Source organism: Ovis aries, chromosome 20 (assembly GCF_016772045.2).
Source record: "Ovis aries strain OAR_USU_Benz2616 breed Rambouillet chromosome 20, ARS-UI_Ramb_v3.0, whole genome shotgun sequence".
Classification (NCBI taxonomy): Eukaryota; Metazoa; Chordata; class Mammalia; order Artiodactyla; family Bovidae; genus Ovis; species Ovis aries.
In genome coordinates this window covers 30,881,137-30,907,450 of record NC_056073.1, presented here as the reverse complement: position 1 = coordinate 30,907,450, position 26,314 = coordinate 30,881,137, and the positions used below count along the sequence as shown (strand labels likewise).

General features: G+C 45.5%; 4 protein-coding genes across 5 annotated transcripts; 1 reads left to right on the top strand and 3 right to left on the bottom strand.

Annotated features, from left to right (window-relative positions):
• Nucleotides 1–565: 565 nt before the first annotated feature.
• On the bottom strand, nt 566–6,710 carry H1-1 (H1.1 linker histone, cluster member). The gene has a single exon (XM_060403405.1). It carries the CDS (start codon nt 6,654–6,656, stop codon nt 6,000–6,002), a length of 657 nt encoding a protein of 218 aa, XP_060259388.1. The 5' UTR covers nt 6,657–6,710; the 3' UTR covers nt 566–5,999.
• Nucleotides 6,711–10,431: 3,721 nt separating this feature from the next.
• On the top strand, nt 10,432–15,398 carry LOC101113369 (histone H4). Its single transcript, XM_060403401.1, has one exon. It carries the CDS (start codon nt 10,462–10,464, stop codon nt 10,771–10,773), a length of 312 nt encoding a protein of 103 aa, XP_060259384.1. The 5' UTR covers nt 10,432–10,461; the 3' UTR covers nt 10,774–15,398.
• Nucleotides 13,563–15,390, bottom strand: LOC101112606 (histone H4). The gene is given in 2 exon segments (XM_004019082.6): nt 13,563–15,093; nt 15,095–15,390. Coding segments are annotated over 2 exon segments (402 nt in total). The 5' UTR covers nt 15,356–15,390; the 3' UTR covers nt 13,563–14,952.
• Nucleotides 13,563–26,182, bottom strand: LOC114109686 (histone H3.1). 2 transcript variants are annotated; one of them, XM_060403393.1, is made up of 3 exons: nt 25,511–26,182; nt 24,318–24,471; nt 13,563–19,671 (listed from the first exon to the last, which is right to left on the bottom strand). In XM_060403393.1, the coding sequence occupies exon 1, from the start codon at nt 26,141–26,143 to the stop codon at nt 25,733–25,735; it is 411 nt and encodes a 136-aa protein (XP_060259376.1). In that variant the 5' UTR covers nt 26,144–26,182; the 3' UTR covers nt 13,563–19,671; nt 24,318–24,471; nt 25,511–25,732. The 2 variants fall into 2 exon arrangements, with proteins under 2 accessions (XP_060259376.1, XP_060259375.1); XM_060403392.1 differs by lacking the exon at nt 24,318–24,471 and having other exon boundaries at nt 18,917–19,671.
• Nucleotides 26,183–26,314: the final 132 nt, after the last annotated feature.

Here is a 26,314-nt window from a genome sequence, read left to right as displayed (position 1 = left end):
AGCTAACTCTAGCTGCTCATCAGGAACCCTGATTTAGACCAGGTGGTTCGAGTTGGAGATCCCATTTGTATGAAGGCCCAGGGTATGTGCTGGGGTGGGGAGGGAGAGAAGGGAGAATCTAGAAAGGGCCTGTTCTCCAGCTCTTCCCATTTACTTGTTTCAGTAAGTGTAGTCTTACCATTAAGTATTGATCTTTTTAGTTTTGTCTAGCCAGTATTTTCTTTTGAAATTAAAGTGTTCACTAAAGTTTAACATATGTTTATATCCCCATATTCATGAATGAGTTTATCTGATAGCTTTTCCTTGATAGATAAGCTGATAAATGAGGACAATGTGAAACAACCAGAATAATGCAACTTGGAAAGTTGAAGGGTAGCTTTTGTTAAGGAGGGCAGCTTTTAAAACCATAGGCTAAAATAAAATTTAGAGGTTGTTTTTAATTTTAATTGATCATGCCAGTGTTTATCCCCTTTTTTAATATATAATAATGAGTTGATTATACAATTCTTAATGTTATATTGTGCTTAATTATCCTAAAAATAATTGTCACCCCCATTCCAGCCAATAATATAAAAAAATCAACTTTATTGAAGGATAACTTATACACAATAAAATGCACCTGTATTAATTATATGTCAATGAGTTTTATAGACCAGTATGTGTGGTTACCACCTTAATCAAGACACAGAATATTTCCATCAACTTAGATAGTTCCCCTGTGCCTCTTTGTAGGCAATTCCCTGGGCTATATATCAACTTGGAGAGAACATCTTGACAATTTTAAGCCTTGATTAGGGTGGTGGTAAATGCAAATGTACATTTGTCAAAACTCATCAAGCTGTACATTTAAATTCTGTGTAGTTTACTGTATAAAGGGGATTTCAATGAAATCGAAAATAAAGATCAAAATAAAAATTACCTCAGCTACTACCTCTTACTATTGACATGATTCATAATCATCAGAATCATTTGGCTTGTACATCTTTTTATCAGTAGACTCTGTGTTTGAGGTGCTGCACTGGTTCATTAGTTTCTTAATATCTTAGAACCAACCAACTGATGCTGGCCTCTGTGATGTGGCAGGATGAGGAGAAGGGTCACAGCCAGACAATGCGAATCAGCAAAGCACCTGTGTCAGAGATTTTTTTAACTTTTGTTAAGCACGGTCCCTTTCCTCTTCTTCCTGGATTCAAAGTTAGACTCCTGCTAGGCCCTTGTCGTCAAATGACTGAATAGTAGTTTGTAGAAGGTAGGCAAAAGTGGTGTGTACGTCTTCAGAACTGCCAGTTACGGTTCTCCATCTTTTTTCTCTTTAGAGTCCATGGGTCAGAGACTATCCCCAGGGCATCCTTGGAGCCATGACCTGAAGAGAGACAAGCCACAGACTGGAAGGAGCTACCTTTGCATCACCATTGGAGAACAGTCACCCCCAAGGGATTTGGAGAGAAGTCGTCTTTAACGCCCACTTTTAAGTTCCAGTTGTATCTTCCTTTATTCTCCCAGCACTCAGTGTGGTTGAGGAAAAATTCTAGATTTCCCATAATATCTTGGTCATGAAAGTGAAATGAAAGTTACTCTGTCATATCTGACACTGTGTGACCCCGTGGAGTGTAGCCAGCCAGGCTTCTCTGTCCATTGGAATTCTCCAGGCAAGTATACTGGAGTGGATAACCATTCCCTTCTCCGGGGGATCTTCCTGATCCAGGGATCAAACCTGGGTCTCCTGCGTTGCAGGCAGATTCTTTACTGCCTGAGCCACCAGGGAAAAGGTCTTTATGTATATGCAAGGCAAAGCAGATCAGGACCAGGAGAGCAGGCTGCTGTAAGACTCCACAGGGTAAGGGAGACCTTGTAGAAATGCAGAGCAGTGGTGCAGAGGTGAGCATTGGCATCAGGATGGGTCTTTGGGGCATACCAGCATCCACCAGAGACCGGAAGGACTATTTAGAGAAATTGATAAAAAAAAACTTTAGGTTACTTACTCCTGTCGCAAAGGGTTGGGCTTAGAATGATGGGTAAATCAGGCATTAACATCTACATTTTACTAATGAAGAAATTAAGTTTTATAGAGAATAAGAGTGTTTGTTTTTGTACCTGTTACAGTACTTAGTTCATAGTAGATATACAGTAAATATTTGTTGAGGGAATTCCCTAGTGATCCAGCGGTTAGGACTCTATGCTTTCACTACCTTGGGCCTGGGTTAGATCCCTAGTCAGAGAACTAAGATCCAGCAAGCCAATAAATAAATAAGTAAATAAATAGATAAATATTTGTTGAATGAGTGAATGATTCTCTAGTCTAAGACCTTTAATGGTTAGGCCTTCTACCAAGAATTGAGAACTTGCCTAGTTGGTAGTATATAGAGGGGTAGGGGACTGGGAAGGAGGACACATACCTTGTAGTTGGGTACAGAATGTATGTGCTCTCTGGTGTCCCCTTGGCCCTACTACTCCCCATTGCCTTAGGACTCATTCCATTTACACATTAATGTCATCAGACTCCCATGGGCTTTAGTTGTGTGGAATCTCTTCCTATACGTCTGGAGTTGTCCCCACCCCTATCAGTTTGCCCTCTCCCATCTCCTTCCCATTGCCTTTCCCACCTCTCCCTCCCATCCTGCCATATCTATCCGCATATGTCTTCTGTATTTTTTTTTAATGTTATAAGCATAAATCCTTAGGCAGCTGTGCATAATATGATGCACCTGGAGCCCTAAGCAAAGAACAGAGTTGTGACAGATATACCTTCTACAAGTCTATGTTACACATAATAAGATATATAAATATTGTAAGGGCCCCTGTGGCTCAGATGGTAAAGAATCTGCCTGAAGTACAGGAGACTCAGGTTCGATCCCTGGATCGAGAAGATCCCCTGGAGAAGGGAATTGCAACCTACTCCAGTATTATTGCCTGGAGAATACCAATGGACAGAGGAGCCTGGTGGGCTACAATTCATGGGATTTAAAGAGTTGGACATGATTGAGCGACCAACAGATCACATCAAATATTATTGTACCCTATGGTTATTAGGCAAACACAATAAGCAGTGCTTAAAAATTATAATGTAACCCTTATAAACATGTCAAATTTTATAGTTATTCTGTGTTTACTAGCTGCTATTAACTATCTGGGCATCTTGTATGAGTTAATTTTATTGTATTTTCTTATCTCCTGCAGGAAGGGTTGGAAGGCATTGTCTTTAAGGAGCTTTAAAGGTCCATATCCAAAGCTCTATGACTGTATGATTACTGTTTGGACAGATAAAAGCTAAAGCAAGGGAAGTAGGGAGTGATACAGTTGCAGGGTGAAAGTTGCGTGATGACCGGGCAGAGTTCTCCCAGAAACATCTGGGACCACTGAGACCCATTTCTCTGGAAATCTTGAGACCAGATAATTGGATGAAGCTTTACATCCCCATCCTATTCCTTTCTGGTTACTTTCCAAATTGTCACCTCCTGGTTATGATCCTCCCCACAGTCTGCTTGTTATCCTCTCCACTGGGACCCCAGGATCAAAGGATGACATCCCTGATACATACATCACAGTACATACACAGTGCCTGTGGGTCCATGAGGTGTGGGAAGGAAATTCTCTCTGCATCCCTTCCTGCAGGGCTCAGGCCTTCTCCGATGAAGGTTGCTTTTTGAGGAGGTCTCTCCTGGAATTTCTGCTGGGTTTGGGAGCCAATCCCCTCCCCATGCTCCGCCTTGGCAAACAGATTTCTCCTCCCTCCTCATTTCTGTTTTGCCACCATATCAGACCTTGCTTTTACCCAGGACTTTTGCCCTTTTTATAGAGAAAACCAAAGCCATGGGTAGGAACTCCACCCACATGCAGTCAGATTTATGTATTATGTCTTGCTGAAATATGGGAGATAAAGAAGTTTTGGCCTTAACTGGGTTTTGTTTTATAGCTGGAAGACAGAGAAACATGATTAGTAAGCTTTCTACTAGCCATCACCCTTGTAATTCATGCAATAATCCAAACTATATGTTCAGTTCAGTTGCTTAGTCATGTCCACCTCTGTGACCCCATGGACTGCAGCACGCCAGGCCTCCCTGTCCATCACCAACTCCTGGGTTTACTCACACTCATGTCCATTGAGTCGGTAATGTCATGCAACTGTCTCATCCTCTGTCTTCCCTTTCTCCTTCCACCTTCAATCTTTCCCAGCATCAGGGGCTTTTCAAATGAGTCAGCTCTTTGCATCAGGTGGCCAAAGTATTGGAGTTTCAGCTTCAACATCAGTCCTTCCAATGTATATTCAGGACTGATTTCCTTTAGGATGGACTGGTCGTATCTCCTTGCATTCCAAGGAACTCTCAAGAGTCTTCTCCAACACCACAGTTCAAAAGCATCAATTCTTCGGTGCTCAGCTTTCTTTATAGTCCAACTCTCACATCCATAAATGACTACTGGAAAAACCATAGCCTTGACTAGATGGACCATTCTAGGCAAAGTGATGTCTCTTGCTTTTTAATATGCTGTCTAAGTTACAAACCTTCAAATCAGTTGAAACTTAAATGTGTCCTATCTGATAACAAGTGTAATAACACATTTAAAGTTTTTTTAAAATTAGGATTTGATAGAAAATGTTAAATAAATTTGATACAAAAGTAAATATAGTTCTTTTTGTCCTAGTAAAAAAAAAATTTTTTTTAATGGGTAACCCTGTTTCTAGTCACTTTGAAGTAGGGAACATGATGGTTATTAAAGGCCTCCAATTTCCACTCTCTCTGTTGTCAGCCTGCCATCAGCCAGAGGCCTCCCTCTGCTGGACAACTCTGGGAACACACAAGATCCTCATTCCATAATTTCTTCTCTCCTTGTTCTAGGTGAATACATCCCTTTGGGCATCCTCTTGAAGGTGCTCTTGAAGTCCTGCACCCTGACATTTTAATATCACCTTTGTTTCACTTGAATTCTAGAAGTATCAGCTTGTTGTCTTTAGGAAGGGCCCCTGTAGCTGCAAATCTCTTTCTAAGGTGAAGTGAAGTCGCTCAGTCGTGTCCGACTCTTTGCAACCCCATGGACTGTAGCCTACCAGGCTCCTCCCTCCGTGGGATTCTCCAGGCAAGAGTACTGGAGTGGGGTGTCATTTCCTTCTCCAGGGGATCTTCCCGACTTAGGGATCGAACCCGGGTTTCCCGCATTCCAGGCAGACGCTTTAACCTCTGAGCCACCAGGGTCGTAAAGAATCAGACGTGACTGAGCGTCTTCACTTTAACTTTTCACCTTCATGCATTGGAGAAGGAAATGGCAACCTACTCCAGTGTTCTTGCCTGGAGAATCTCAGGGACTGGAGAGCCTGGCGGGCTGCCGTCTATGGGGTCGCAGAGTCGGACACGACTGAAGCGATTTAGCAGCAGCAGGCACAGAGTGGAAATTTCAAATATTATCCAGTCTGGGCAGTTCCGACTCCAGGAACAGAGAAATCCGTAAGAGCTTTTGGACTTTAGCTCTCAAATTCCAGGTCAGCGAAGTTCTCCTGAGCCTGGCGGGAAACTAGCTGACAACCTACAAATGGTCCCCGGGTAAGTCGGCTGAGCCTCGATGGCGCAGCCTGAGGCTTGCGAGGCCTAGCTGGTGAACTCGAAGACACCAATCTGAGCGCAGGTCAGCCGGCGGATCACCGTCGTTCCCAAGGTCACCTTAAAAGCATTTCAGAGCCAAAGCCAACTTAGCGACAGCAGTATGGCCCAAGAACGTATGTCCCAGCTTGTTTCTGACATACAACTACAAATGGAAGCTTCAGGTTAAAACGGGACTAGGGAAATAGTTTGAGGCCCAAAACACCAGCTTCTAACCCCACAGCGTGAGTTTAACTTAGCCTCAAAGATTCTGATGTAGAGCTAAGAGTGGCTTGCACACATTGTATTTGCATGAGGGCAAAAAAAAAAAAAAAAAAGTTATGTGGTAATAAAGCTCTTTCCCTGAAATAAGTTGGTGGCTCTTAAAAGAGCCGTTGGTTTATTGGAAGCAGCTTCCAACCAGAACTCTTACTTCTTCTTGGGTGCTGCCTTCTTGGGTTTGGCAGCGGTCTTTGGCTTGGTTACCTTCACTTTGGCCCCTTTGGGTTTCACAGCCTTGGCTTTGGCAGGGCTCTTGGCTACTTTTTTAGGCTTCACAGCCTTAGGCTTCTTAGGACTCTTTGAGGACTTTTTTGTCAACACAGGCTTTTTAGCCTTTTTTGGAGCCTTGACAACTTTCTTGGCAGCAGCCGCCCCAGTGGCCTTCTTGGGCTTCTTAGAAGCGCTTGTTACCTTGGTTTTCGTTGCCACCTTTGTGGCGCTGGGCTTGGCATCCACGGAGGCTACTTTCTTGTTGAGCTTGAAAGAACCCGAAGCGCCGGTGCCCTTGGTCTGCACCAGGGTGCCTTTGCTCACTAGGCTCTTAAGACCCAGCTTGATGCGGCTGTTATTCTTTTCTACATCGTAGCCAGCGGCCGCCAGCGCCTTCTTCAGCGCGGCCAGGGATACACCGCTGCGCTCCTTGGAGGAAGAAACGGCTTGCACAATCAGCTCCGAAACTGAAGGGCCCGCTGTTTTTTTCTTGGCGGCCGCTGCAGCCTTCGCAGGCTTCTTCGCCTTCTTACCAGCTGAAGGTTTCTCGGGGGCAGTGGAAGCAGCTGGAGCAGGGAGCGCGACTTCGGACATGGCGGAAGTAAGGGAAAAATAACTAAACCGCTAGACCCAACGAGGCAGTAAGACGCGGGTCGCTCCAGCGCGCGATATTTATAGGGCGGGGCCGCGCTGTGATTGGTGAGCGCTGGCGCCCGCCCTCGGCACCCTAGCGACCCCTGCCCTCCGGACTGGGTCTGGCAACACAGCCTCCAGCGGCTGTGGCCTATGGTCCCGCTTTCCCAGCGCTTACACCGAGGCACCCAGACAGCATCCTTTTCCACCCCTCACCCCTCACGCCCAGTGGAGACGGAAATAATCCACTCCGCAGGGAAGGGTCCGGGCCATTTTTAAATGAGGGTGCACCAGAGGGTACAACTTAAAAAAAAAAAAAAAAAAAAAAGCAGGTTTTTTTTGGTGTGTTTTTCTTTTGGGGGTGGAAGAGCTGCAAATAAGGCAATTGCGTAAGAATCCAAGGAGTTTCACCTGAAACCTCGCCTCTAGGAAGCACTGCCAAGGGATATCAGTTTCTAATCTGCAGTCAATTCAAAAGGTTATATCTTGAATGAATGAAAGGGAGAGAAGAAAGCGAGAGTATGTAGGCCTGGTCTGCAGGTTTGGGAAAAGTTCTCATTAATGCCACTTCCTTTCCTGGCAACGCTGAGTATGTGTGGCAAAGACCTGAGACCCGGGTGCCCTTGGTCTGAACCAGGGTGCGTTTATTTGGGACAAAGAATTGTAGAAAACAAAAGAATTGGTTAACACTGCAATTGACAAGCTGCACCTGTGGAAAGCTTAGCCCGCAATTTCTGTAATTACGACTTATATCCACAGCCCAATGCACGTAACAAATTTTGGATCCGCTTTCATCCTCATAAGATATACCAAGCCGCAAACCTAGCACACGAAAGACATCAAGTAAGCTCTGGGTGGACTAAACTGGCATTGCACACAGGGAGGATGTGGGAGCAGGGGGAAAAGTTGCTTTAGTATGAAAATGAGAGAACACAACCCCAAGATAATATTTTAGGGCACTCTCCCTTTAACTTGTTTGTGGCTGTAAAAGCAGCAACAATGGTAAAACGACTTCACAATGCGAATCAGACTAACTGCTGAGAGAATAAAACTCCCCTTTCACAATACTGTTCTGGGCAATCTCCTAGCAGTAGCGAGAATGAAGCAGTGCAGTGACAAGTCATTCCCGCGCCAGCGCCTGCGGTTTTCAAACAAGTCCGCACTGGTCTCAGTGACCCGAATTTTCCCCAGTAACCCTCAAAAAATCTTAAGAGCTCGTTTCCGCCTTGTGGCCAATAATAAAATGGTTCCAGACACAGGGAATGGCAACCCACTCCAGTAATCTTGCCTGGAGAATCCCAAGCACAGAGGACCCTGGCAGGCTACAGTCCGTGGGGTCGCATAGTCGAACACGACTGAGAGCTCATTGGTTCGTCCAGACATGAGAGTCGCCCATCTTTACCCTTTCTTAATTGTCGTTTTCTTGAGTCTGTATTTACAAAACTCATTATGTAATTTCTAATAACTTGGAAGAGATAACAATTGGAGCTAGGCGTCTTAAAGGACAATTATCACACAGGTATAAAATCTTCCTCCAAGAGGAAGGTTTCATAAATGAGCATTTCTGGAAAGACATAAACAGGCTTTTCCTATAGTAATAAATGTGGCATCTAATCAAAAGTTTTAAAAAGGGAACTGCTGCACGCAACAATTTCTTATTTAAAGAATGATTTGTGCCGCCTGTGTCTAATGAAAGGGAAATGCTCCATGCAAATGAGGGATGCTATATGTGCATTGTTACTGGCTAACAAGTAAAATGGACTCTACCAATCAAAAGGTAGAATCTGGATTACCGCTTTCATAAACGGTTCACATTTGGCTTTTTAAAAAATAAAATCAGTCACTGGCAGTAGTAAACTGTCTTCGTTTTGGTCCATAACCTATTTACGTAGTTTAGTCCATCGCCTGCTTCCCATGGGGAAATTCCTCTGATCCCTTGTGGCTGTCCCGCCGTTGTCTACCCGGTATTGTACCAGGCTTAGTGTATTCTAGACTTTAGAAAATACTAGTTTCAGAAAGCTCCAAATGTAAAGTCAGAGTATAAGAAAAAAGTGCCTTATTACAGAAAATACTTCTGGAAAAGCTAGTGTGATTGTTCTTTTTTTTTTTTTTTGGCTGTTTTTGTGGTTACATCTTGTAGGTTTCAAAGAAGTTCCTCGGTCAGTTTAAGCTTTACAGAGGAATCTCTTTTTTTTGTAAAATGGCTTTAGAAATTTCTAACCCGATATCGGGTTACCGACAAGGGAATGTACATCCCTCAATTCCCATACCACTCAGGGGACTAAGAAACCTACATTACTACAATATCAATGAAGTGAATGTCTATTTTTCCGAAAAGATAACGCCCAAAGCATTGCATTTACAGGAAAATCGTGTGTGGAAAAGAACAAAAGTTTAAAAAAATTTGAAAAGAGCCGAAGATAGAAGGAAGCGGCCAATTAAACTGCACGCTTTTTGGAAAGTTTAAAGCTAGACTAATCAGAACCTGTAACGTAATATTCAAACTTTTCTTCCGCCCAATCACTACCCTTTAGGTACTATAAATACCAGCAAAACCGCTGGGCGACTTATTTGAGCTAGTGTTAGGCATATCTGCTTTGTAGTTACTTATCATGGCCCGTACAAAGCAAACTGCCCGTAAATCCACTGGCGGCAAGGCGCCACGCAAGCAGCTAGCCACCAAGGCGGCTCGCAAGAGTGCACCGGCCACCGGCGGCGTAAAAAAGCCTCACCGCTACCGTCCTGGCACGGTGGCCCTGCGCGAGATCCGCCGCTACCAAAAGTCCACAGAGCTTCTTATCCGTAAATTGCCTTTTCAACGCCTTGTGCGTGAGATTGCCCAGGACTTCAAGACCGACTTGCGCTTTCAGAGTTCGGCGGTGATGGCACTGCAGGAGGCATGTGAAGCCTACCTGGTGGGTCTTTTCGAGGACACCAATTTGTGCGCTATTCACGCCAAGCGCGTTACCATCATGCCCAAGGACATCCAGCTAGCCCGTCGCATCCGCGGAGAGAGAGCATAAATTCCAGAGATTTCAAGCAAAGGCTCTTTTCAGAGCCACCCACGTTTTCAAGTAAAACGGCTGTAAGACGAACCAACTACAGTAATTGAACATACTGCTTTGGGATGGAAGAACATGCATCAATAACACTAGGGTCATGGGTGCTTTTTTTTTTGTTTTTCAATATTTCCTGCATATGCGAACAAGCTGACCCTTTGTGTTTAGTACTGTTATCTCATATCTTAATTAAGAGCCAGGGTTTCGGAGGCACGCAGTGATCGACATTTGCAGAACGTTTTTATAATAGGGCCTCTTGAACGTCAGAATACTATAACCATTTTTACATTTCTATCTCTGATCTTGACATTTTTACGATTATGAAAAATTACTGATAATAAATTTTTGCCTTTTATAGTATTTGTTCTACCTAGGATATTTGGAATATGTCTGCTCTAAGCCTGCTCCCTCTGAGCACTTTAGTTAAAACAGTGTAGCCCCCCAGCCAAGCAACCAAAGACTATTGGTCAAACTGAGCTCAGCCCGCCTAGTCAACCCGATCCGCCTCTCCCTTCCGGTCCTTCAGTTCCTTTGGCGCCAGTTCCCGGGGCTTGGAGGAGGGATTAAGGGCGGGGATTGATGGCGTCACACTTCCGGCTTGCACGCTTTCCCTGCTCTTCGTGGGGGGAGGGGCGGAGGGAGTAGGTATATAAGACTCGGTTCTTGGCTTACTCGTCAGTTGCGGTTGGTTTACTTCTTACAAAGCCATGTCTGGACGCGGCAAAGGCGGCAAAGGTCTGGGGAAAGGCGGCGCTAAGCGCCATCGCAAGGTTCTGCGCGATAATATCCAGGGCATCACCAAACCTGCTATCCGCCGCCTGGCTCGTCGTGGCGGTGTGAAGCGCATCTCCGGGCTCATCTATGAAGAGACCCGCGGGGTCCTGAAAGTGTTTCTGGAGAACGTGATCCGGGACGCGGTCACCTACACCGAGCATGCCAAGCGGAAGACAGTCACCGCTATGGACGTGGTCTACGCTCTCAAGCGCCAGGGCCGTACCCTCTACGGTTTTGGTGGTTAAGCTTTTCGATTAGCTCTCAGGAGTTTGATTTCAACCAAAGGCCCTTTTCAGGGCCACCCAACTACTCTTAAAAAAGCTGTAAACTATTAGCTGAGAAACAGGTAAATGCTACAGTTAAACACTAGCCCTGAGCCAGAAGACATTGCGGGGTTTAGTAATCTGTATGTATGTACGGAATTACTTGCTGTCATGCACTGGACAGCGGCGAAGATTTAATTACTAAAAGTGGAAAAGAACTAAAAAGCTTTTGAACTAAGAAAAACTTCTATGTCGCTAAGCCTCACCCATGAGTGTCAACCTGTCACAACTGGTGATCTGTGCTTTCCCGCGGCGACCTAAATAGGGGGTGGGGAAAAGGGCGAGAAAAGGCAAAGCCCAGGTTTGGTAAATTTTTTTTTACGGGTTATGAGACGGAAACAGCCTGTCATGTCCTGAGAACAGTGCTGAAATTACCGCCACTAACAGGGTGATTTGTCTCGATTAAAATAATCTGAAGTGAAGTGGCGTGCAAAAGAAGCCTGATTGAGACCGCCGGGAAACCCAGGCATTTAGTTCAGAAATTATGAAGAAAACGCCCTTCCGTCTAGGTGTCAACACCGCTCAGCAGTAAACCATACTTTTTGGCCTCCCATCACAGAGAAATGGAAATTAGGGTAATTGAAATATTCTCAAATAGACTGTAGTGATGGTAGTACAGCTAAGTAAATATACTAAAATTTATTATTTGTACACTAAAAAAAAGTAGATAAAATCTTATGGTATGTAGTTTATATCTCAGAAAAGCATATATATATATATATATAATCTCCAGGCAGGGTAGCAGGAGATGAAGTTTGTAGGGTAGGCCTGTTGGTCTGTGAAGATGTTCTCTTGCTAAAGTATGGCCTCCTTGGTCTATGCTTGGTCTATAGTTGTAGCCACAGAAAGTTTTTAAGCAAGAAAATCTCTCCTACAATTATATGTTTCAGTGGCATATCAACTGAAGGAACGTGAATTCACTCAAGGTTGGCTAGTAGGGAAAAGTATTCCCATCTAAAAGATATTCACAAATGCCTCTATCACTGGGTTCTTTTTTGTATCATTTTTTTAGAGGGTTGGCTGATTCCAGCCTCAGTATGTTCTAGTGTTTCTCCTAGTCTTTTTCAGTCTGTTTCCCACCTGATAACTGTCCTTCAAGACTTGGAGGGGAATGATATAATTACCTAACCTGCCTTAATTTAAAATGACTGGGGAGGGTTCACAGCTGCCTTTTGGATGACTCAGTTCAGTTCAGTTCAGTCGCTCAGTCGTGTCTGACTCTGTGACCCCATGAATTGCAGCACGCCAGGACTCCCTGTCCATCACCATCTCCCGGAGTTCACTCAGATCACGTCCATCGAGTCCGTGATGCCATCCAGCCATCTCATCCTCCTTTGTCCCCTTCTCCTGCCCCCAATCCCTCCCAGCATCAGAGTCTTTTCCAATGAGTCAACACTTCGAATGAGGTGGCCAAAGTACTGGAGCTTCAGCATTAGCATCATTCCTTCCAAGGAAATCCCAGGGCTGATCTCCTTCAGAATGGACTGGTTGGATCTCCTTGCAGTCCAAGGGACTCTCAAGAGTCTTCTCCAACACCACAGTTCAAAACCATCAATTCTTCGGCGCTCAGCCTTCTTCACAGTCCAACTCTCACATCCATACATTACCACAGGAAAAACCATAGCCTTGACTAGATGGACCTTAGTTGGCAAAGTAATGTCTCTGCTTTTGAATATACTATCTAGTTTGGTCATAACTTTTCTTCCAAGGAGTGAAGCGTCTTTTAATTTCATGGCTGCAGTCACCATCTGCAGTGATTTTGGAGCCCCCCAAAATAAAGTCTGACACTGTTTCCACTGTTTCCCCATCTATTTCCCATGAAGTGATGGGACCGGATGCCATGATCTTCATTTTCTGAATGTTGAGCTTTAAGCCAACTTTTTCGCTCTCCTCTTTCACTTTCATCAAGAGGCTTTTTAGTTCCTCTTCATTTTCTGCCATAAGGGTGGTGTTATAAGCATATCTGAGGAGCTAAAATGGGCCTGGTTGGGAGAGTAATGTAATCCTGGTGCCCTTCAGGACATATGTGTTGATTTTGTGTAATGTGCCAGATATTGTTTAGGCATTGGGGTACACCAGTAAGCAAATTAGAATTTCCTGTCCTCCATTCAGATATGTAATAAAATATGTGGATACAGATTTCCTACACTGAAGGGAAGTGTGGCTGCTCCATAGACCACCTTCTTTTATGTTTTTTTAGTTCATAAGACTTGTAGATTGTATTATACTCATTTTAGTCATATCCACGACCTGGGTAAAAAGGTATGAACCTTTCTCAGACCTAACACTCCTGAAGTCCTTGTTCAGAACAAAGATAATGCTGCCTGATATACCACTCCTGCATCATTCCTAAGAGCCAGAGAAAACCTGTCATGCTGATTGATTCAGGCAGTGACAAGTCAAAGAATTATAGATAGGGAATCAATCATGGCAGCACTATGGTGGGCCTGAGGTTGGGAGAGGGCCTGTGTCCTTGTGTAGAACATTCATGCCTGCATTCACCGAACTCTGCCACGTGAAGACAGTAGGAAGACAGCAGACTATGAAGTAGGTCCTGGTCCTCATCACACACCCGATCTGCCTGAATCTGCCTAACACCTTGATGCTGGACTTCAGTCTCCAGAACTCTGAGAAATATTTGTTGTTAAAGCACACGGTCCACAGTATTTTCATTGTATCAGCCTGAACTAAGACACCATTTTATGGATATATTTTATCTGGTCCATTTTGATGACAATTTTTATTGCTTCCACTCATTTACAAACAACGTGCTGCTATAAAACATTTAACTTCTTAGTACTCTCATCCAGTTTGACCATTTATATGTTGATGAGTCTCCAATTTTTTTCTCTAGTCCAGAAGTCTCACCTGAAATTAAGAATCTCACTTTCTCAACTGCCTAGTCAGTATCTCCTCTAGGGGTCAGGAGACAGAATGACCAGGCAGCAGTGTTTCCTAGAGCAGTCATCAATACACATGTCTCAAACAAAAAATCAAGGAGGCTGATTATTCAGTCAGTCGACTGGTTTATCAGTTTGAAGACACACGTCAAAAAAAACTTTTGTGACCATACTGTCATTTTTGAAAGTTTCATTTTGAAGTATAATTTACAGCAGAGTACAGAGAGAGACGAAGAGTCATTTTACCACAAAGGGTCTGCCTACAATCTCAAAGGCCCTGCTAGAGGCCTAAGGGTTCAGAACAGGGTCTGCCTACAATCTCAAAGGCCCTGCTAGAAGCCTAAGGGTTCAGAACAGAATCGCTTAATATAGTAAATGGAAATTTACAAACTGCTTAGCCAGACGCCTCCAGCCTGAGGATGAAAATCAGCAATGCCAAGGCACTTCAAAAACCAAGACCACTGGGTTTACGAGGGGTCACGGCACTCAGCATGATGGATGGCTCAAACTCCAAAGTACCGGAGGCGGAGGTTCGGGGCGCGACCCGGAGGACAAGGAGGTGGTGGGGCTGCAGAGATCAGAGCGCAGATCCTGGCGTCGCTCCCTGCAAACACTAAGTAACACCCAGGCTCTTTCTGGCAATGTATTTAATTCATCTGGCTTGTCAGCGACCAGCAGCACCCCGGCAGTTTCTGGCAATTTGCACAAATATTTATTAAATACTTTGGGCTTCCCAGGTGGCGCAGTGGGAAAGAAGCCGCCTGCCAATGCCGGAGACGCAAAAGACACGGGTTCGATCCCTGAGTCGAGAAGATCCCCTGGAGTAGGAAATGGCAACCCACTCCAGTATTCTTGCCTGGAAAATTCAAAGACAGAGGAGCCTGGCGAGCTCTGAGTCGGCCGCGACTTAACACACACATGTACACCCAGTTTTGCCTCTTCGACGAAAATTTTGGCCTGTAGTTGATAGTCCTTTTACAGACGATTTGGGGGGTAGGCAGGATCCCTCCCACGAGAGCGGGTGCCTTGAAGTTCTCCAACAGGGCACCGGGACTTCCGCCGCATACTAAGCCAAACAATTTTACTGCCCTCTTGACCGAAGGCACCGCTACTCTTCGCATATGAACAAGGATTGGATTAATTTAAGTGTTATGGTAGAGAACCGCACAGAAAAACTACTTTAGTATTGGAGAATACATTTCTAATCCAAGTAGACACTGAGCACAGCCCTTTCCGAGAGGGAGTGGGCGGCCCTGAAAAGGGCCTTTAAAATAAACGTACTGGATGAAGCTTTAGCCGCCGAAACCATAGAGGGTGCGGCCCTGGCGTTTGAGCGCGTAGACCACGTCCATGGCGGTGACAGTCTTGCGTTTGGCGTGCTCGGTGTAGGTGACCGCGTCCCGGATTACATTTTCCAGAAATACCTTCAGCACCCCACGGGTCTCCTCGTAGATGAGCCCGGAGATGCGCTTCACACCACCACGACGAGCCAGGCGACGGATGGCGGGCTTGGTGATACCCTGGATATTGTCGCGCAGAACCTTGCGGTGGCGCTTAGCGCCTCCTTTCCCAAGGCCTTTGCCGCCTTTACCACGTCCAGACATGCTACCTGAACTGTTGCAAGCGTGTGCGATACAGCAGTGCTATTACCGCTTGGTTGAGAGTAATTATAATCTGTAGTCGGACCTCATTGAGAACTGAACGCGCGGGCGGGAAAAGACTCTGAAACCACTCCCTTGGCTCCGCCCCTCTCTGGATCCAGTGACTGTGAAAGGGAGAGAACCTAGTATAATGCATATGTTAAATTTTACTCTGGATTGTTTTGCTCCCTTTGGTCTTTGAATCTGAGTCTATTTATATTTTCGACTGAGAGTTTTAGTAAGGGCTTATTATTATTATTATTATTTTTTGGCAAATACTGTACTTTCTCATTCACGAGAAGGTGACTGTTAGTTGTGAATGGTAGCAGAATATGACTCTCACCCTTCATATGCTACTTTTGAGCTGGGTCTTTTTTTTTTTTTTTTAAATACCAGACATAGAGTAGAATTTACTTTTTTGTGTGTGTGAGAATTTATTCTTTTGTGAAGGACACTTACATTTATAAAGGGAATTTCAATGAATGTCTTTCTCTCTGTACCAGGAAGATAGGATAACTGGATCACCAGAGAATCTCATCAATGAGAAGACCCTGGACTTAATTCTGTGTAATAACCTTACTCTTCTTTGCTTTCCTGGTAACCTCTCATAACTAGCTCCCTCCTACTTCTTTTGTTTTTAGCTGAAGATATTTAAAGTGGGGTCTTGGACAAACTTGCAGAATTTTACTCAGTTTTTCTAGGTATCTTTTATGCATATGTGAGGTTTAAATGTTATTAAATTGTTTTTCTCATGTTAACCTACCCTTTCAGCCAAGATTTTAGAAGGGTAGAAGGAAAGTTACTGTCCCTCTCCTATAAGTATGTTGATTATTTTGAGCTGTAGCAGAAAAACAGCAAATGCATAGAGGATTTCTCTGAACTCCCATTGTCTACCTAAAGACAGACAAAAAGAACTCAATAAATCCTTCCCCAAAGAGTTTCACTAACTAGGGAAGAGTGACACTTATTAGAGAAAAGGACACTTTTACCACGCCCACACAAACCTTGTCACAAACTATTGTCCATGAAAACGATCAATCTGAGAAAGAAACTAGGACTTCATTAGAGCCAACCTGAGGAATATCACCTGCGAGACAGTCTTTCAGAAAGCTCTGAGGACTGTTCTGCTTGTTAGCATTCAAAACATAGTATATTCTTAAGACAAAGAGTTACATCTTAAAGTTACTATTGACAGACTACATAGTCCAGACCCACATGTATAAGGTGAGTAGTGGGGCATTGCCGTCCCTTCCAGGATTGAGAAAGGAGTGTTATCTTCTAAGAAGGTACCTTGCTGGCACCAGGAGAAAATTGCTCTTTTCAGTCAAGCAGGTATTCATATGTCTTGTAAGGAGATTTGGTCAATGTACTGCTATAATGTGCACAATGTACAGTGAAGAGGGGTGTGGCCCCAGTGAACAGAGAGATAATTTTATGTCTATAAATTTTATTATCCTGCTTTAAACATAATTTATTTTATCACTATTGCTTCTCCCCATCTATTCTCTTAAGGATCCATTCATCTTTCCTAAAAATCATTTACTCACCCCTATTAGGCTTACACACCACCTCTCACTCATTTTCCCTATTAAGATAGTATTTAAATTGGAATTCTAAGCTATTTTTAGGAGTTACTCATTTTCCCCCAGATAACTCCCATGTATACATAAGGGCTACATGTTACTTCTGCTTGTTTTTCTCTTGTTAATCTTTTATTTCAGGGGTTCTCAGGTAAGAACTCAGAAGGGTAGAGGGAAAATTATTTAACTTTCCCTACAGGTTATGAGCTGTGTGACCATATAACCTTACCTTTGTTTTCTACATCTGTAAAACTGGGTAATGATAGTAATGATGGAACTCTAATAAGAATTTAATTTAGCCATTGTAAACAAAGTGTTAGACATAGGCTGAGAGAAGTTGTGTATGTGATTGTTTTCAATTGGTATTACTTCTTAAAGAACCTATCTAGACTTGGTCACCTGATGGAAAGAACTGACTCATTGGAAAAGACCCTGATGCTGGGAAAGATTGAAGGCAGGAGGAGAAGGGGACGAGAGAGGGTTAGATGGTTGGATGGCATCACTGACACGATGGACATGAGTTTGAGTAGGGTCCGGGAACTGGTGATGGACAGGGAAGCCCGGTGTGCTCCAGTCCATGGGGTTGCAAAGAGTCAGACACAACTGAGCCACTGAACTGAACTGAGACTTGAAACATTACCCTGAAGTCTCATTTTTCCTTCCAACACAGTATCAGCCACAACCATATGTATATATTAGTGAGGACTTTTTTTAAAAAAAGCACAAAAGCTCCAGGAGTTGGTTATGGACAGGGAAGCAGCCCTGCTGCAGTCCATGGGGTTGCAAAAAGCCAGACACGACTGAGTGAACTGAACTGACTGATGGCATCTAACAAAATACAAGACATCAGCTCATTCTGTTTTGGCATATGTGACATGTTAAATATGATGGTCCAAATATGTTCATTTGTGCCCTCTCCTAAGGTACATGGACAGTCTTAGGCTTCTATCTTTCCTGCAGCCAAGCCTGGGGTGCCTTTCAAATCTCCATACCAGCTTCCCACTGTTGTGTTAAATCTCCTGAAAACACTCATTAAGCAGTGACTCACATCTACTAGGACAACTGAAAAGGCTACCACTAAATCTGAAGTCTGAAAAATTCACCCTGACCTTGACTTACTCTTCCTCTTCTTTGATAGTCTTTATAACAAACCCAAATTTTAGACTTCAACAGCATTAGCTTAAACCTCAGCTTATGGTGTAACATCACTCTGTGCACCTGGGAAAGAAAAACTCTTTTTGACTGAAGACCTTGCAACAGTCATTCAAAAGATACAATCTATGCATTAAATATCCCCATTTGTCTCCAGCCCCACTTTAGTCACTCCCCTAATATAAAAGATGCTTAAAGCAATGATATTAAAATGCTGGCACCACCCCACCCCCCGTCCAAAGTGTTCAGTAAATTTTCTTCCACAAATTTGATTTTCTTCTTTAATTTTTAAATGTCTGCTGAATTTTAACTTCTAAAATGAGCAGAATCTGTGCAAGTAATGCCAAATGAAAAAGTAGTAAAGCTAGCATTTGAACTCAGGTAAACTAGCATTGAAATGCTGCCGACTTGCAGAGTATACCCTAAAAAGATTAACAAGGTTATGAATTCTAAAATGGCACTAACCTTTTTTTCCTAGATACTGCAGTTGTTTTCTTGAGGGGCTCAAGTAAATTAAAGACTTAAAGCCAAATTCGTGTTCCTTGGCTGGGGAGGAAAAAGAACAGCCATTGTCCACTCTCTATCAGATACTAAGACAGTAATGGACACGTTTAAAATCCTTAGGTCAAGTGGTTAAAATCCTGAACAACTACAGCAAGTAATTGCTAGAAGAGACAAAAGCAATGGGGCAGGAAAAAGTGCAATTACGTGGAATACTTACAAGTAGGTTTGTTACAGCAGCGTTACAGTAGATATTTGGCTCACGGCAAGAGAAAGCAACGTGCACCTGGAGTATCAGAAAAGACTTTATTTCACACTGACCTGGGGTTTCCCTGGTGGCTCAGATGGTAAAGAATCTGCCTGCAGTACAGGAGGCCCAGGTTCAACCCCTAGGTCAGGAAGATCTACCCTTGAAGGAAATGGCAACCCACTCCAGTATTGTCTAGAAAATTCTGTGGACCGAGGAGCCTGGTGGGCTACAGTCCAAGGGGTCGCAAAGAGTCGGACAAGACTGAGCAATTAATAGGCAGACAAGGCCCAGTGGAGTCACCTCCAAAGGCTGAGCACCCGACTCAGGGTTTGCTTGTCTTCTATACACACAAGCTATGGGGTGAGACAGAACTTCCATGAAACTGAGGTGTTTCTTAAGGGGTGCCAATCAAGGATGAGAATGCGTAAGGTGTCTTGTGTTCTCAGGCAGGTCTGCAGTTTATCTTCTTTTGGTGCCATCTCTGGCTGTTGATTGATGCAATAAACAGGCAGGGTTACAAAAGCATTAAAATGCTAAACAGAGTGTTACATGGAAGATTTGCTGAATTTTCCTTCTCATTCCCTCCTGTTGATCCTTAAGCTGCTTTAGCCGACTTAGGGATCATCTGCCTTAACTACTCAACAGGGAACCTTAAGGGAACAGGGGTGAACAGGGGTGAACCACTCTGGCTACTTCCTGTTGGAACAGGGATGTAGACTCTCCTCAAAGTTCCCCGCTGGAATCCTCTATTGTTGTATAGTGGTAAGTCCTCATCATCATTTGGAGCTTTATGGTTTCTAAGTGAGAAGAAATAAAATGGGTTATTGCATTGAGAATACAAGGACATAGCAAGAGGGCTAAAAGGAGCATCGGAACTGGGACCCATTAAGAGGCATATCTAAGTCCAGAGTGAACTGAAGGTTGAGGACAGCAAGTTGGATAGCCAACTTCCTTTCCCTACCTGAGCCTTTAGGTCATCAATCAACTTAATATTTCTTTTGAGGACCCACAGGCTTTCTTCCTTAGCTGAGGTATTTACATAAAAGCCACAGGACTCGTTGAGCACGGGGCACAATCCCCCTTGTTGTGCTGTAATCATATCTAGTAGCCAGCAGTTTTGTAGTACTACCTGAGCTAAGGAATCTAGGCTTTTTTGTTCTTCTATCGCTGCCACTGTAGACTTCCAAGATTCTTGTATTAGATTCTGATCTTTCTAGCAGGGGTATTCCTGCAAACCAGAAAAATCCTCGAAATACAAGGTCCAACACCAGGCCTTTCCAGGATGGGGTTATCATGGGCACACCCTTCCCAGTCATTCTGTTTTACCCTGGGCTGAGGGTTTGCAGGTGATAATGCTTGCTCTAGAAATGATCCTAGGTTCACAATGTTTCCAGAGACTGCCATTTCTTGCGAATTTTAGAACTGTAAACTTGGGATGGCAAATACCTTTCCATCGGCAGGGAAGGATTCCCCACAACTAGTTTCCGCAAAGAAAATTAAACCCAGTTCTTAGTAGCAAGACACCGGTAGTGGGCCCTTGGATCCAGACCTTAGTATAGGTAATTTGTATAAACAGGCCTTGGGATTTTATGAATAGGTCCCAACTGTCATATGCACTAGGGCCCTTTGGTCTGTTGCTGGAGAAAAATTCATCTGCACAGAGTGCATTATATTTGGTCTCAGAGCTATCATGGGTATGGGATGGGCTTTGACACGCTATGTTTCGAAATATCAATTGAATCAGTGAAGGGTACCCTCGACTAAGGTCCTGTTGGTAATAGTAAGGATCCTGGGTCTTGGCCAATAGCAATACATTCTCCTGATCCTGAGCAGAACTGTTAACAAGTACAAAAGTCTCATTGTACCATTTAGTTGCATTTTTGGCTAAGCCTCCCTATGTAAAATTATGTTCCCTAAAGTCAGGTGTATAATAAATACACCTCGTAATCTTCATCACCAAAGGGTTCCCACTGTAAATCTGTTTGGTCAAAGGATAAGGTGTTATTTTTATTGGGTTCAGAAAACCTACTTCTTCAACTTCTTCTAAGTATTTGTTTTGAAAACATAGAGATAAGTTCCCCTTTAGTACAGCCCCATGGGTGGAAAGCTCTCCTAGTCTCTCCTTGTTTCCAATGAGGGCGAGGCCCACCTCCTACCCTCGTCCTCTTGTTACACAAAATGGAGGGGAAATCTGCTTAGGGAAGGAAACAGATTAATGATGTCTTCCATGGAGGCTGGATATGCCAGGAGGGCAACTGTCGGCTCTTCGTATTGTATGTCCTCTAGTAAACAAGCCCGACATTAGGTGCAATTTGCTAAGAGCGCCATCTGGGTCACCACTGGGACCCAAGGGTGAAAGAGTTTTCCATCACTCAGGTGAGTTGCAAAAATTTGTATTAGGATTTACCACTTATTTAGGATCTATATGCAGTCAATGGTGATGAAGCAGCTAACCAAGGAGAGAAAGAAAACTACCAGTAAAAGCCCTTTATCCCAATGCCAATTGACTGGAACCATTGCCGTTAACCCTATGGTGAAAATGAAAGCTAAGAGCACACAGCCAGAGAGGAGCAGAGGGTGATTGTGCCGGAGCATCACAGTGAAAGAACTAACATAGGGGACAGGAACAGCATAATTATCTTTTCCAGTGACTGACTCTTCCAATCCTTGGGTGGATTAGCAGGACTCAAAAGAACAGTGCTTGTCCTTTCTCCTCCTGAGGGTGACAAGCAGTGGGTTGTTTTGTTGGGGGGTCGCCTCCCAACATGGTTGCTCTTTGGTAGCTGCGCTGCCTTCACCCTGGAGTGATGGAGCAGCCTGTCTAAATGGACCTGGATTCCTAGATGAGCCTCTTGAGGAATTGGGTACTGTTGCAGTTTTACAGGCTGGATTCCTGGTTTCAGATCAATCAGGATGGGGGCATGCTGTCTTACCAGACCCGGAAGATTCTTTTTGGCCCAGACCAGTGGGTACTCAGTCTCTAATTCAGAAGGAATGGTCTGCTCTTTTGAAAGCAAAGAGTATAGGCGCCATTCCTCTTCCTTCTTTTCAGCGAGAGCCCAGGAGGAGAGTCACTCTGGTAACTTTAGCTGGGCTGACCTGTGGCAGAAATGGAAACTTGGGCTCCCATTTATGCAAGGACATCCCTTCCCATCAAAGGAATGGAGCAGTCTGGCAGGTAGAGGAATTCATGGATCATCTCATGGCCCCCTAATCAGCATCTCTGAGGACCACAGAAGGGCCTGCAGGTCTGAGTGCCTGTAGCCCTGATGATAGTGACTTCTCTTCCTGAGAAGGGGGCTATCTGCTCAATGAATGACCACCGAATGCTCAGCACCTGTGTCTACCATAAAGTCCACTGGATGGCCCACTAGTTGAACTCTGACCATGGATTCTCAGGGGCCCAATTGAAGAGAGCCTGCTCCCCTCTAATGGGATTCTGCTCCTGCTAGGGTGATCAGATTAGTGCTGGGTGGCTCAGGTTGATATCAGCTCGGTGGGGCTGCTGCTTTGGTTCTCTTCTTAGGGCAGTCAGGATATTCATTCTTCCAGTGTCCTTTTTCTTTACAATAGGCCCATTGATCACAGCTGAGAGGGCTTCTCCTCTTCAGATCTGGGCCCCTTGCTCTATGAGGTGGTCCTGTCAGGGGTGCAAGCTTTGACAGAGCAGCTGCCAGGAATGCAGCTTTCCATTCCATCCTCTTTTCTACTTCATGACAGGCTGCTTGGTCGTGGTTAACAAAGACTTTATTGGCGATCTCCAGCAATTTTGTGGCGTTTTTGTCCATGAACCCTTTAAAGCTTTGTAATTTCTCCAGATGTCTAACTGGGCCTGTCCCATGAAAGTGGGGTTTACCATCCATTGGTTTTCTGGGGCCTCAGCGTTGAAAGGACTGAAAATCCAGAAGGCCTCACAGTCTCTCACAGAAGTCTGCTGGGCTTTCATCTGGCTTTTGTATTACCTCTGTGGCTTAAGCCATGTTGGTGGGCTTTTTAGCCCCTGCTTTTACTTCCTGTAAGATGGCCAGTTGATACCTCTCCAGTCTATTTCTTTCTCCTTCAGTGTCCCAGCAGAGCTCGTCTTCCGGGAAGGTTTCTTCGTCCACTTGGCCCCTTGGGACATTGGCCTGGAACCATTTTCTAGCCTCTGTTACGATACGTCGGCGCTCCTCCGTACTGAACAAGGTGAGGAGCAGCTGTCGGCAGTCTACCCAAGTGGGGCGGTGGGTCTGTAAAATGGACTCTAGGAGATTGATCAGCACTTGAGGCTTTTCAGAGTATGAGGGGGTGAAAAGCTTCCAGTTAAGATCGGTCATGCAAAAAGGCTGGTAGTAGAAGACAGGTCCCCCCTCTTTGAGGGTTCCATCAGCAGCAAGGTGCTGTGGTGCCCAAGTCTCTCCTAAGTGCATTTCTAGCACTGGGGTAGCTGGTCCCTGAGCTGATTGGAGGTGCCTGCTCATCAGTTCCGGGGTGCCTGGTCACGGGACATGATAACCTCAGGATCATCAGAAGGAGGCGAAACAGATGGTGGTGGGCTATCTGGCAAATGTGGACCTTCGGCCACTTGAGGGGGAGCTGTTGGCGCATAGGGTGGTGGCACTATTGGTGGTGAGTCTTCAGCCTCTCCTTGGAAAATGGGTGGCTCTTTCTTCTGGCGTGGGGCCTTTCTTCTGGTTGGGCTACTAGGACCTTACACTTTCCCTTACTTGTGGCACAGAACCAAACCCAAGGAGGCCTCAACTGAGCAATTTTCAACCAACCATGGGTCAATATATGGGAACTGGTCTGGCTGGCCAGGGTCTCCAGTTATGACTCAATACACTGCTTGGTCAGAGGGCACATCTAAGGTGCCCTCTGAGGGCCACCCAACCCCAAAGGAGGGCCACTCTAGGGTGCACAAAATGCACGATTTTACAGAACTCAGTATTACACCATAATCCCCAGAGAATCCTTCCTTACTATTTTTAACCATACACTCTAGTTTGAATTGGAACTATCCATTATGTGAGTTCCCACCCTGGAATGGTGTCCCGCAACAAACAAAAATGCTTTCGCCAAGCTGGTGGCTCCCTTTATGGGGACATTGGGTGCCTCTTAGCTATAGCAGGTCAGTATATAAACCCCGGTTTATCCTCCTCCTCTTGTCAGTATAATAAACCCCTCACAGGCCCGCACTGAGGTACAATGTCCCGTAGGACCTGACGCTACCCTGAGCTGTGTGAGGTCACCAAGAAACCGCAGGTCAGGACCCATTCAGCCTCCGTAGCTGTTCCCGTGGAGAACGGACACTCACACAGATAGACATACAGTGCTAGGACCCCAGACATCTGATACGGAGACTTCCCTATCCTGGGCAGCACTCCATGTTGCGGCAGGCGATTAGTCTCCCCTTCCGCCTTCAAGGTGGGCCTGAACTCAGTCCTGGGTCCCCGGAGACACTCACCCCATCAGACGTCTGGCCCTGGTCCTGGCAAAAATTTTCTGAATCCTCCCCAAGAGTCTGCTCAAACGCGGCAGCGGCCTGCTACTACCGGCCCGACGAGGGTCAGGGTGCAGTGACATCACTGGTGGCGCGCCATCCTTCCCGTCGCGGGGGCCTGAGATAGCCGAGCTTCCGTCAGTTCTCGACAACGGTGGCACAAAGGGTCAGCGCGGCTGTCGGTTTCCCGGCCAATGCACCAAAATGCTACAGCAGTGTTATAGCAGATATTTGGCTCACAGGAAGACAAGCAACACGCACTCGGAGAATCAGAAAGTGTAAGTCGCTCAGTCGTGTCTGACTCTTTGCGACCCCACAAACTATACAGTCTATGGAATTCTCTAGGCCAGAATACTGGAGTGAGTAGCCTTTCCCTTCTCTGGGGTATCTTCCCAGCCCAGGGATCGAACCCAGGTCTCCCGCATTACCAGCTGAGCCACAAGGGAAGCCCCAAGAAAAGTGAAAGTCACCCAAGTCATGTCCGATTATTTGCGGCCCCATGGACTGTGTAGGATCAGGGCCAGAATTCTCCAGGCCAGAATATTGGAATAAGTCGTCGTTCACTTTTCCAGGAGAATCTTTCCAACCCAGGTCTACCTGCATTGCAGGTGGATTCTTTACCAGCTGAACCACCAGGGAAGCCCAAGAATACTGGAGGGGGTAGCCTACACCTGCTCCAGGGACCTTCCGGACCCAAGAATCGAACCGGGGTCGCCTGCATTACACGCGGATTCTTCACCAACTGAGCTACCAGGGAAACCCCAAAGGATCAGAAAAGACTGTTTATTTCACAGCAGTGAGGGCCTAGCGGAATCATATCCAAATGCAGAGCACCCAACTCAGGACTCAATGTTTGCCCGTCTTCTATACAAGCTGTGGCAGGGGCGGAGTGGGGGCGGGGGTGCGGCACAGAGCTTTCATATAAATGAGGTGTTTCTTAAGGGCAGCTAGGCAAGGAAGAACATGCGTCATGTGTCGTGTTCTCAGTCAGGCCTGCAGCTTAAACTATCTTCTTTCAGCGCCATCTCTGGCAGTTGGTTAACGCACAAACAAGCTGGGTTACAGCAGCCAAGGTGCTAAACCGAGCATTACATGGGGGATTTGCTAATTGCTTCTCAGATTCATAAAGTTACATAAAACTAGGTATGGAGTGCTACCTGGAAGGCGAATACGGTTAGAACCTCACTTCTCACACAAGTCCAGGGTTTACTTGGCTGCGGGAGTAGGGAGAGGACGGTGGGATGGACTTCCGCTCTGCTCCAGCTTTGTTGGGAGTAGGAGTAATCCTAACCCTTTGTGGTACAACCCTTATTTGATGATGTGGGTGGCTCTGAAAAGAGCCTTTGGGTTTAAAGTTGGCAGTCAACTGGAAAGCAAATTTACGCCCTCTCCCCGCGAATGCGGCGGGCAAGCTGGATGTCCTTGGGCATGATGGTGACGCGCTTGGCGTGGATGGCACACAGGTTGGTGTCCTCGAAGAGCCCCACCAGATAGGCCTCGCACGCCTCCTGCAGCGCCATCACGGCCGAACTCTGGAAGCGCAGGTCGGTCTTGAAGTCCTGCGCGATCTCGCGCACCAGCCGCTGGAACGGCAGCTTGCGGATCAGCAGCTCCGTGGACTTCTGGTAGCGGCGGATCTCGCGCAGGGCCACGGTGCCAGGCCGGTAGCGGTGCGGCTTCTTCACGCCGCCTGTGGCGGGAGCGCTCTTGCGGGCCGCTTTAGTGGCCAGCTGCTTGCGCGGCGCCTTGCCGCCAGTGGACTTACGAGCAGTCTGCTTAGTGCGAGCCATGACAAGCGACGAACGGATAACTACTGTCCCTCCAACGCCAGCAAGAGGCAGGCAGCCGCCCTCCTTTTATACAGCCAGGCGAACATCTATTGGATCCGAGAACATTCAAAAATACCCGCGCCTTTCCCTGATTGGTCCATTTCTCTGCCTGGCTGCCCGGAAGAATGAAGA

Excerpts from the sequence above, each read along its gene's own strand:
- H1-1 (XM_060403405.1), bottom strand. The coding sequence starts at position 6,656 with ATGTCCGAAGTCGCGCTCCCTGCTCCAGCTGCTTCCACTGCCCCCGAG.
- LOC101113369 (XM_060403401.1), top strand. The coding sequence starts at position 10,462 with ATGTCTGGACGCGGCAAAGGCGGCAAAGGTCTGGGGAAAGGCGGCGCT.
- LOC114109686 (XM_060403393.1), bottom strand. The coding sequence starts at position 26,143 with ATGGCTCGCACTAAGCAGACTGCTCGTAAGTCCACTGGCGGCAAGGCG.